The following is a 12,396-nucleotide window of genomic DNA, read 5'->3' as shown; positions in this document are numbered from 1 at the left end:
GACCAAATGCATCCCAGCTCCAACACTTGGTCAAAAAAGAGGTTGCACCAGAAACCTGACCCACTACGTGCAGGGTTTTACTCTGTCCGCCAGCTGCCAGGCACATGGGACTTCAGGTGTAGGGCCAGCACCAAAGGCTGCGTCAAGTCTTCCGGCACTTGCTTCAACTCCATAGAGGAAATGTCACATACATGTATAAAGATACAGATACGCTAACAAACAGCATAAACAGCATATAGTGTACTTTCATATCGATCTTGCTGTCTGGACTCCATTATCTGTATCTCTGTCTGTATCTACTGGTGCCAGGATAGCAGGGCCTAAGTTCCAATTAAATGTCATCATCCTGGTAATCATCAAGCACATGAGTCATTATCTACAGAGGAGAGCTGGCCTAAACTAAGGAGACATCAGAGGTCATCAATTCCTTTCTAGTCTCTGATTCTGGCTGAGTAGATGTGCCCAGATTTATCTGTTTGCTCGCTCCAGACTTACGTTTGGATAATCCCGTCTCCACAGTATCCACTCCCAGCGATATACACAAGCGCGGGGGAAGGCTCGCTCTCCTCCATCCCGGAAACAATGATGACCTGGTAGGTGTATGTGGTCCTATCGCTCACTTCCCTGCAAGATGAAGGCAATATTAAGTGATCGGTACAACAAAAGGCAGCAGCAAAGGGCAGAGAAGGAGGTACTGAAATGAGGGTTGGCTGCTAAAAAAAGCAAGTTTTAGTTCAGTCAGGTCCTCAGAATATTCCTACCTCGTTTTGATGGGCTTGATTTTTGGGTGGGTCTCTTGTGAGCACAACCAGTGCTACCTACGTCCACGCTCGATTTGTGCACGGCTCTGAAAAAGGCGCAACTCTTGGCTACCTGACAGCTGATCCGCCAGCTGATGAAAACCGGGTGCGTCGCTGCCCACACCTACACCCGCGGCAGAGATGGCATCACGGCAGCACATCGGTCCTCACCGCGTGCAGGGGGAACACAACAGCACTACCCACCATCGGTAGGAACGGCAGCATTTGAGAAACCAGCCCTCTGCTTCACTGTGCCTGGCTGCCCAGCGCTTCTGCTCCCGCCTCTCCATGGCAGGGACAGCGTTACCGGCAAGTTCATGCCACAGGTCATTTAAGGAACTTAAAATACCCTGCAAAGCCTGATTGCTTCCTCAGCAGCCCTGAGCTCAGTCCAACTGCTGCTGGAGCCAGCTGGAATTTGCCTACTGATTTAAGAGAGACTTGGACTGGTGATGTTTCAGTGATAGATAAATAAACTATCCACTTTGTCTACAGGTATTAAAACAACAGAGTTATAAAGAAAAGCACAAAAAATAGGATCTACATCACAGCACCACATCACGTTACGAGCATAGAAATATTCACAGAAAGAATTAGCAAACTGTTACATATTTATGTAGAGCCATAATTATCTAAATCCTGTGCATCTGTGAGGAGTGATTTTTTTTATATGCATTACAGAAATAATAAAGAGCCTAATATAAATGTTTAGCTCTTTTACAATGCCTTCTACATTATCACAACTCAAAACGTTCCACAAAGAAACTCATTACCATTATCCTCACTGTGCCATTTTTTAAAGACGCGGAGTGGCGAAGGCAAAATGATTTGCTCCAAGTCATCAATCAGGCTAATTGCTGAGCCCATAACACAGCCCAGCTCTTTTCTAACCCATGCCAGTCCTCTACTTACTTGCTCGTATTGCCCCAATAACTGGCAGTAATATACGCCTTTTTGTCACAGGAATTTGGTCAAAAAGCACATATTAATGAAGTGTATACTACGTAGAGATAGATCTACTACACAGAGCCACAAAGCCATTGAGGTAGGCATCAATGGACTGGAGTAACTGAAATCTTCAAGTTCGTGAAGTAAGTATCTCCTCACAACATTCATTAAAATAACAAGCATGACTTAAAATCCAATATTACACACTACATTTTACAAAAAAGCTGTTTCTCATGGATATTTTGCCTGCAAAATAACTGTCATTGCCAGCAACGCCTGCGACCAGTACTGGGATTTGATTCGTTGTTAACCACGCTTGAAATGAGGAATGAAACTCAGCGAAATGAAAACTCAACCCAACTGGCTTTCTCATTGCTTCTTCACCCGATTCCTGTCAGCAACAGTCTGCAGCTCCCATTAACTAAATTTGAAGATTCAAGTAGCTCAAATACTCTCTTAATTCACCTGCAGATTGAGGAGACATCCGCCTAGATATTGGTATAAGTGTTTACGCAATCAAAGTAAAAAATTTCAAACTTCTGCCCTTGGGACCTGTTGAAAACAGCTGTTTTGAAACAAGTAACTACAAGAATAAGTTCTAGGAAACAGCTTAAGTGGTCAAACACATACTGATGTCTAATACTCAGGATTTCCTCTAGATTTCACTCCTGGATAAATCCGTTTATTAAGATGGGAAGTTTCTGATATGTACCGATGAATTGAAATTAGAAGCAAGCTGTTATTATTAAAGAGCAATTATTTCTCCACTTCTTTCTCCAAACCATTCATAAAACTTTTAAGTTCAACAAACACGCTTGCAGAAATGTAGATCTTGTCACCGAGGATCTGTTAACCACAAAAAAAGTTCAATTCTAGAGAAAAGTCTGTTAACAAATGAACAGTTTGGGCAGCGATAACAGTTACAGAATAACTAAACCCACACTGCCTTCCCATGGGCCGACACAACATGCCTGAGCGCAAAACACTAGTTTTCAAATTGTGGGGAGAACTCTGGCCTATTTAATTGTATGGACTGTGAATGAAAAACGTCCTCTGGGGAGAGGACCCTGGGGACATTGGAGGGTGACGGCCAGCGTCATGGCAGTGGGCTTTGGTCTCAGCCTCTTGTCTGCACCCCGCTGGGGAGGGGGATTCCCAGCTGCAGCCTGCAGCTCAGAAATTGAAAGCTCTTGGAGAAATGATATGTTGTGACAGGCAAATGATCCCTATAGTCCAGTGACACACAAAAAAGGGCCATTTCTTCTCCAAAATAGGTGAACAAACATCTGACTCCTTACACATGCATTTAGGTATTGCATAGCCTGGCTTCTCTCAGTTCTACCCATCTGGGGTATAAATTATCTGTTAAGTCATTTATGCCCATAGTACCCCATGAGCTATGTCCATATAACAACCCTGTGTTAGGTTAAAACACAGCAAAAGGGAAGACAAATTCCTGGAGATGTACGATCCCTGCAAAGCAAAGACAGCTCTAGGAGCCAGTTCTCCAGACCCACGCTGCAGCCGGGGGGTCAGTCCTGCCCATCCTCACCCCAGCTCCCCTTTTGGGCAGCCCAGTCGAGAGCAACCTGGAGATCCACAACCTTTCCCGCGCTGGGGACAGCAGAGAAGCCCCAGGCTGTCCCACCCAGAAGCAGCACCACCAAAGCAGCCATGCCCAGGGGAGATGGGAAACGGGAGGACGTGTGCTCCAGGGTTGTCCTCCAGCGTCATGCAGGCAGAGCTGCAGGTGTGATTGGACTGGAGCACCAGAAAGCCACCTTAGAAACTCCAACGCAAGCCACCGCACTTTCAGCCTGGTGCACCTAGGGACAAAAACTTGATTGAGCTGGATGTGGTATTTCACATCCCAACAACTGGAACCTGAGACACCTAGATCCTCCTGAACTGTTAAATATATCATACTGGCAGCAACGGAGAGTTTTAGCATTCCTTCACAGCACCCACATTTCAGAAAAATACAGTTGCTAAAGGGACCATACATGCAATCCTTTGGGCAGTGATGCAGTACCATGGGGAGGGAGGGAGGAATGCAGGAACTAAGTGGGGGGAAAAAAAAAAAGAATCTACTATCTCCTGTATAGTTATGGGGCACCAAGATCAGTATTACAGACTATTTGGAGATGGCAGCAAAACAAGTTCTGCTCCAAGCAGTGATAAAAGTGTGATTTTTGACCATCTTCTGCCCTGTCTTCCCTCGGAGCTGACGGCGCACTGACAGTCACACGGTGCTCTACCCACTCTCAGGTCCAACAGAGGCCGGCTTCGTATGACACTGCTTAAGGAAGTGAGAGAGAAGAACATCTTTAACACTCAGGATTTGAACAAACACTCTCTTAAATTTATATCTATGGTCTTTTAATGACCTTTTTGAGAACTGAGTAAGCCGCATTGATCGCTGCAGCTTCCGCCCGTGGGGAGGAAGTCTTATTAAAAAGCAATGACTCAAGCCCTCTGCTTAGAGGAGGAATTAGGACGTGCCGTGTGAAATACCACGAGGGCAACTTCCCTGCCTGCTGTGGCAAGTGACGGGTCCAGGGTCAGAAATATAAACCCCACTAATTCTTTTCCTGTTTTTCCTGGGGAGGCTGTGCCGTTGAGTTAATCTTGATGTGTTCCCCAGGCAAGGGACCTCTGCTTTCAGTTTGGGTGTTCCTGCAAAATTTACGGGAAAACTTATACCTCTGGGAAGCTGTGTTCTTCTCAGATCACGGTGGGTTTAAAGGACTACTGAACTCAAAAAAGCAACACTGCTGCCCTCGAGGGCCAGCGGACCTGCAGGGCCTGATGCTGCCCCAACCACATCTGCTCGGTGCCCACTGTAGGGCTTCAGCATCCCAGGACAGAGCACGCCCTCAAGATGCAGCAAGAGCACCGAGGGAAGGCAAACATCCCACACCTCTCTCCCCATTACAACGGCATGTATGTTTTTCCTACTACAAATAACAGCGGGGAGGGGTTTTATACAGCAAAGACTTGTTTTCAACAAAATCAAAAATATCCTTAAGGCTGATTCCAGCTTCCGCCCCACGAAAACACAAATGGCCAGAAAGCAATGAAAGCAGACAGCGTTCCTGTTATTTAAGGACATGACGACAAGGTCTTAGGCATCCCCAATTAAATTATGGCTGTCACAGGCAGTGTTGTGTGAAACAGGCAAATTCCACACCTCAAGTGTCCTCATGAAGGACTCGTCTTCCTCTGACCTTAAATAGCCACCAAACTTTTGAGCCAAAAGACGACATTTCCTGGGCAGCTCTCCACAGTACAGAAAAAGCCCTGGTCTGCCAGCAACTTCCCCGTTTCCCTCTAACACTGTCACCTTTGCTCTCCTTCCCTTTGCCGAGCAAAACAGGAAATCTGCTGGCAACAAAGAGCAGCGACCCCACATCTTCACTTCTTGCAAATGCCTTGGCTTAGCCGCTCAAGGTGGACCGAAGACAACCACACGCGGAAGCGCCGAAGGTCTGTGCCACCTCCTGTCCCACCCTCTGCAGCCTGGAGCTTCCAGCCCATCCCCACCTGCTGCTCACAGACACTGAAACGCCCGGCGTCATTCACATAGGTCCTGAAACACCTCAATATGACACCGCTCAGACAGGTTCAGAGCCTCCCAGTCCTGGGCACGGACCCGGGGCTCAACGTTTCTAGGTCGGAGGAGCTAACACCTCTCTCTTCATTGCTACGTGAGAGCGGGGCATTAAACCATGCTGGGTTCCATCTCTCGGTAATACCACTGTGGTTTTTTTCGTGCTCCTCCATCCTCAGATGCTCCAAAAGCAACTGGTAAAGAACAACCCAAGGGATGCGGTTGCTTTAGGACAAACCAAAGAGATCTGCTCCCCTACTCCCATCCTTTTTCCCGCATTGCCACTGACTGTACGAATACGACCGTTTTCCTCTTTTACCTCCTCTCTCGCACATGCTCTCCCTCACTTTGCCTTCCCTTCTTTTAATAAAAATGGCATGAGAAGCATGGCAGAAGATAATGAAGAGAATTCCTGCCCGGCTCTGCAGTCGGGAGAGAGGAGGGGCAGGATGCTGTAGACAGAAGAAGGACATCAAAAATCCTGAGCTCTTGTGAGGGGCTGTTTTTCCAGCTGCGGGCCGATCTCTTGCTGTTTGGATAAGCCCAGCGACATGGCAGGTGCAAAAGCCTCAAAACAAGTCTCCTGCCTCTCTCACAGACACCAAGCTGACTCAGAAGACATAAATGCCAAGGAAGCAGCCTTCGAGAGGCTTTTCTCTCTATCCACGATGAGACAGGTCCCAGCAGGGGCAGTGGGTTTGCTCTGTGCCCTCCAGATTTTGCACGATTTATTTGTTTACAAATAAATCAAAGCAAGGTAGTTGAAGTCCTGAATGACCGCTCGTGGTTTGGATGGAAGAGTGGGCACTATACAGTGGATTTCTTCTCCCAAACCCAGCTTAAACCTGAATTGGGTATTTCCAAGGAAGAAGGACAGAGCAGACAATGACCTGAACAGATCACTCCAGCTGAACGCCTGCTGGCGTGTGTTTTGTACCATGGGGCAGCCCTGCCGGCTGAAGCCCAGTCTCACCATTCAAAGCAGTGGCACCAAGACGCTGCCCAAGCTTCTGACTGTATCAGGAAGGTATTTCTACTAACACCTAAACTAACCACCTTATCCACTTGTGCAATGCCATGGAGATCCCACACATCTGAGATTGAAGTCAAAGGTTGAGTGATCCAGTCTACTGGGAAAAATGAAACATCCTTTGCCCTGTGAAATACTTCTACAAGCCCGTCACCGCCACGTAATTACCATAAAATCAAAACAGGACATTAGCGTGCAGCTCTGCTCTTGATTACTCTGGTGTAAATCTCAGGTAACTTTAAACTTCTGCAAAACACTCGAGGTTTAAACCACTGCAACTCAGCTGCTCGTCCACTTCTCCAAGTTGTAAATGTTTGCACTTGCTGCTCAGACCAGCTCGACTCCATAGTGCGGAGCCTACACTGCTCTGAAACCCCAGCCCTCTTTAGGACCTCACACACCCTGAACACTCTCTGCTGTCCTTGGTGCAAGAGCCAGAGGTTTTTGAAGTAGCAAACGTATAGCTACGCATGCAACTGATTAACTCCAGCAGACTTTGATACGATTGTCCAAGTATTTGCCCTGGTACCAATTTAAAACACAGTAGCATGTTTAATAAAAACCCAAAGTTTGCAGCTGAAGCCTTAAAGATATTTCTTGTTTTTTCTCTAAAGAAAAAAAAAAGTCAACAATTTTCTACTTTCGTATTTAAACAACAACAATAAAAATTAAAAAGTTTTAAGGTAGTTGATATAAATGGAGGATCTAAATGAGATTGGGTTACAAATCCTGGGATAAAGTAAATGCTAGAGGCCCAGGGCCTCCCGTGGGTGTTTGCACTAGACAGGCAATTTCATGGCAGCACACAGGTTAAGTGTCGGAGCACCTGGTTGCTATTAGGAGCAGGGAAGGAGGGGGGAAATCTGTTGTGTTTTGTTCCTCACCACTGCGACTGGACCCTGAGCTGAGATCGGAGCATTTCTCATCACGCGGCGCAGATGTGGGCACCGCAGGAGGGAAGGCTGCTGTGTCTTGACTGAGGAAGGAAAGTTCTGGGCCACGAGATGCAGAAAGCCCCATTTCCAACTGGTGGAAGCCAGGACTTCTCTGTTGACTTCAGGGCAACAGTGCCAGTATTCACCACGTGGGGACCGTGCTCCAGGAGTACCAATGCCGCACAAGAAAACAGCAACATGCCTGGCAGGCAGGTTAGGACAGGTTAATTGCTTTAAAGGGCAGCATCGTCACTGGCAAACCTCTGCCTGTTGCGTCGTGCCTCTCGATAAGCACTGCTGGATTACTCACACCTTAACCACATCCCGCTTGCACCACGGCTCCTCCGTGCAGGACTGCCAGTGGCAGCATCCGCGTGGGTTCCAGGGCTGGTTTGGACCACGCCGCAGGAGAAACGCCTGATGCAACTCCTGCGCAGGGTCTGGAACCCCAGCCACCATCCCTCAACTTTAGCATGTCGATTAACCATCGCTGGGGCTCAGAGTGTTTTGCCTGCGACCCTCTTTGCCAGGCTCAGCTCTCCCGGTGGGCAAAAGGCTCTTCGCAATTTAGGGTCATCAGCTTGGCAGAATAATGTTCTTCAGCTTCTCTGAATCCAGACTTGACCTCCAGGATTTCCTTTCAACAGGCATGAGCCAAGACCCAATTTTCAGAACTTAATACCCTTCCGCTTCCATGTAATCCCACTGAAATGGTAAACAGAGTCATGGGAGCAGACGCTCACAGCGCCTGATCCAAAGGCTCCCGAAGCCCGTGGAAGTTATTACGAGCATTTTTGGTAGGGCTTAGATTGGGCCCCAAGCGACCACAGATGTTTGCAGTTTTCTCTGGTTTCACCTCTACTATGCCTCCTCGCTGAAACTCCGCTTTGGAGGGTAAGGGCACGGGGGCCAGGGCACTCCCGGCAGGAGGGAGGGGGCCTGTGTGTACGTACACGTCCATACGCGCGAGAGAGGTGGATGTGCCGTCACGCACACCACCCAGCAGAGCACAGAGAGATGGGCGAGGAGATGAGGTGACTATTCCAAAGGCATATTTGGTCATTTCCCTCCTTAGGGGCTCCGTGTTTTGCCTTAAGCTGCTTCAGATTACGTGAAATCCTACTAGCTGGTCTCCAGTGGGATCTTTAATGGTTTAATAACTGAACATTACTGAACATATTTCCACTAGCCTCTTTGTAAAATCCCATCATGAGCTAATTTCCTCTATTGTCATTACATCTGCAACTGGTCTTACATTCTAAAAAAAAATGTGAGTAAATGATCTGGTTTACTGCACTGAGCTCTCAGGGCTCACTTTTAGTAGTGGTTGATAATTTCAGGTGTCTAATTCCAGGCACCTTCTCCAGGGCACAATCTGCAGAGAAGAATAAGCTTTAATCCCACCTTGCCCATCCTATCATAAAAAAACCCCTGGAACTGAGGCATCATCATGGAGATGCCCAATGTCACCACACAGTTAAGAAGATCCTGGCCCAAAAGCCTGAGATCAAGCCTGGGTGAAGCAATCGCACGACGAGTGCCTTGGCTCCGCAGCGTGTCGGTGCATCGTGTGCCGCACAGGGACACACCTGAGAGGCTTCTGTCTTATCTGTCACTGCATCCAACAAGGTTTTAAGGACAGCACAGGTATTTTAGTCTTCCTGCAGCACTGTCTTCAAATCCCTGCCTGTTTGAGCGTAGCTCCAACTTTAACGGAGACTTGGAATTTATTTCCTAGAAAAAGGTATTAAAATAAAATGCCCAGGAAATGATCAGGCCAATAGTTCAGTAAAAGTAGCTGAAAAAAGCTGTACTGGCTGACACTGCTGATAAAAAGGTAGGCAACACATCTCTGCTTCTTCTGCGGTATTTGAGGCTCACTCCAAGTTTTACAAGAGAGTTATTTTTAAATCATTGCATAACACATGTCTGTCCAATATTTCTTTCCTCAATCAAGCAAAGAAAATGCATTTGTTATTCCTGGGAGATTTCTGGTGCTTCTTATCTTATTTAGAGCCCAAAATAAAGATGCACACAAGAAGGCAAACATCAGAGAGAAATTATTATCCATGAGATAATGCACAGCCTAATTTACCACATATCTGAGACTGTTTCACCTGCAATAAATTATTTTGCCCAGCAGGAAAAGTCCTGTTTGACCTTCATCTTTTTTTTCTCCGCAGCTGAAAACTCTGCTACTACTTCTAGGTCGCGAGTTCAAATTCCACCCTGGCTGGGAGTGATTAAATATATCAATTTCTAATAGTATCTATTTGTTTAATAACAGGACAGCTGTTAATGTTCACTTTTCCAGGGACACTTGCATAAGGCTAAAGGTGTATTCTGCGAGTCTGATCTCTCTACAGCCTCTGCCTGTCTCCCAAGAGGTACATTGGAAACACGAATCCAGTGTAGCAGCAGCCCTTGGGGAGTCTCTGGCTGGAGCAGAGCTGGCAGAGCCGATTCTGAAGCCAAGAGTCATTCCCCAAACGGGGCAGGTCCCTCTTTCCTGGCTCTTCCCCATCCTCTTGAGTAATTTCTCTGAGAGAGGCAGCAGGGGATCATTCAGAGCAATCCCACCTTTCAAAGACAGACCCAGGCTGAAAAATTTCTCTGGGCCGCCCCGTCTCGGGAGCACAAAACTATTAAGATATAAACCCGCCCTCACTACCTTATTCTTGCATCATGTGCAGCCGAGCCAGAACAGGAGCTACGGATTTTTGTCAAGTGCCAGCTAGAGTTACAGCATTACATAAGAAACCGCAACAGCGAAGAATCACAAATCTATCACTACAGCTGGCACCAAATGCCATCTTTGCGCAGGCTGAGCAGAAAAGCTGCCTCCTGAACGGGCACAGACCGTCACGTTGTTCCTCCTCTTCTCCCGGGCAGGGTTAAGGCAATTTGGCAGAGGGTGGTGAGGGAAAAAATTGCTCTGTCTGTTCCATGTGTGGGGTCGGGAAACAGGTTTTATTTTTTCGCAGAGAGCCTGGCACCTTAAATGAAGAAAGCAAGAAAGAAGGAAAGCCATCAGAATGTGGCTTCCAGCTGTCAAGTCACATCAGACGTATAGTCCCCGAGAGCAGCGGCACTGCGAGCCACCAACATGGCACTGCGAGCTCTTCGAAAGAGGGCACCTGGCATATTTCTTCTGTAAAATGCCCAGCACGCTACTGGCGGCTATAAATAATAACAAGCACTACCTCGGTATTTAGCAGCCCAGCGTATGTGAAGGAAAGATGCAGGAAGAGTAGATGGAGAAGAAGTAGTTTCCTCTCCCTGGCTTACCGAGCTGTCGCTGTAGAGCAGGAGTACCCGCTCCTGTCTGGCACAGGGAGCAGAATCAGTCACCCCTGCTGCCCCAGCCCCAGCTCCCCGCCGCCATGCAAGCCAGAGGTGAGGACATGCCGCTCGGGAAAGGAAAGAAGTTGGTGGTGAAGATGCTGTCGGGTGGAGGACTCTCCTTTCTGCCAGCACTTATCTCTGTTCGGGGCCAGGTTCCCGCTGTTGGAAGGGAAGGCCTGGGACAGACCATCATCCCTTCATCACGGGCAATTTCCAGGTTAAGCAGAAACAAGGCAACGGATACCGGCTGCGTGAGGAGGGAGGTGACAACGCAGCCACGGCCAGACGCGGCCTCGGAGACGGACGACGTTTGCTGGAAGAGCTCTGGGACGGTTGCACCGTCCTGCGCCAGCTGAGCAGTGACCTGCACCACTTTGCCAAAACTGGTCCCCCGCAGCTCCGATATGCTCCAAGCTCTTCACTCACCCACAGAGGCTTTTGAACAGTCACAGCACGGCGACTAAGCCAAGTGGGAAACTAGAGTCAGAGAGGAACAACTAAAACCTTTACTTCTTAATGCAAGGACTCTGGAAGAAGAGCTAGGCAAGAACTCGCAGTGCTAGTACTGCAACCGAAATGGGAAATCATAAGGGTAAGAGAACCATGGGGGGACAGAAAGGTGTTTGCTTCTTGGGAAAGCTCAAGATAGCTTTGTCCATCTGGCATTGCAAACTAATGATAGGGGAACTCTTAGGAATGAGCAAGAGAGCATGAATAAGAGTAAATCTGTTCACATTGAAGCTTGGTAAATTTTTGTACTGGAGATGAGCTGTAAGTTCTCATACGGATACAGACAGGAATCTTTAAAATGTATTACTAGAGAGAAATAGTACAGAGAATTATGTAATTATGAGAAAGAAACTTCCTAGATGCAGCCTAGAGGACAAATAATTTTAATGATGCCAGGTCCCCAGTGCTGCCAGGCATGAGAGCAGGCATCAAACGCTTGGGGACTCAACAAGAGATGACACTATTTTGCACTTACTTCCAGTAGCTGTAATAGGTTGGGTTAGAAGAAGAATTTTGAATGGAAATGGAAATTTGTCTTTCTGTTATCACTCTGAGGTTAACTAACAAACTTTTCCTGCAAATAGAGATCCAAACCCCAAAATACAAATACCTGCAGACAAGACAGAATTCGTAAATAGGCTCAGCCAATGCAGAGGATGGAATCGCAATGTAGAAATGACTACTTCACAGGACTCGATGTCTCAAAATTGTGCATATGTTGGTGTAAGACAATAGTATGCATGTAGGATCAAGAAATTCAGCATACGCTGAGAGCTCTTCACTGTGAGTGGAGAAGGAGCAGTTGGTTGTATTTATTCCATTGCAAGGTAAGTCTGAACCATGTGTGGGACGTATCCACAAGCGCAAGTGTACAAGGTCCTTGCACACATCAAGGCAAGGCATTTCTAGGGTATTCGTGCACAAGGACATCTGGAATACCACGTACAGCTCCAAAGCCTGTTGGGAATCCAGATGTGTAGCACGCTGATATCGCACGGACAACGCAGCAGCTCTTGCTGATAAATCTGGGCATGTAAAGTGCTTTCTTAACATTTCAGCCCTATCTTAGATACTCCCCAGTATTTCCTGGCATAGCAAGAGAGGTTTGGCATGGTAACTGTAGAGGAGGGGTGAGCAAGAAGATGGTGATAATATGGGCTTCAGCTTTTGGTGTCGGGAGAACATCCACCCAGTGATCTGTATCTTGTTTGGGTGGAA

General features: G+C 47.4%; 1 protein-coding gene across 1 annotated transcript in view; it reads right to left on the bottom strand.

The window, feature by feature from the left end:
- PAPPA (pregnancy-associated plasma protein A, pappalysin 1) overlaps positions 1 to 12,396 on the bottom strand; it is a gene marked incomplete at its 5' end in the record, with an annotated part of 150,187 nt that overhangs the window by 84,615 nt on the left and 53,176 nt on the right. Inside the window, one exon of the mRNA XM_009864832.1 lies at positions 496 to 624. Coding sequence (XP_009863134.1) covers positions 496 to 624 — 129 coding nt within the window. The remainder of the gene's footprint in view (positions 1 to 495; positions 625 to 12,396) is intronic.

Source organism: Apaloderma vittatum, unplaced genomic scaffold (genome assembly GCF_000703405.1).
Source record: "Apaloderma vittatum isolate BGI_N311 unplaced genomic scaffold, ASM70340v1 scaffold2312, whole genome shotgun sequence".
Classification (NCBI taxonomy): domain Eukaryota; kingdom Metazoa; phylum Chordata; class Aves; order Trogoniformes; family Trogonidae; genus Apaloderma; species Apaloderma vittatum.
Note: the sequence above shows the minus strand (reverse complement) of the source record. Positions and strands in the feature narration are given on the sequence as shown.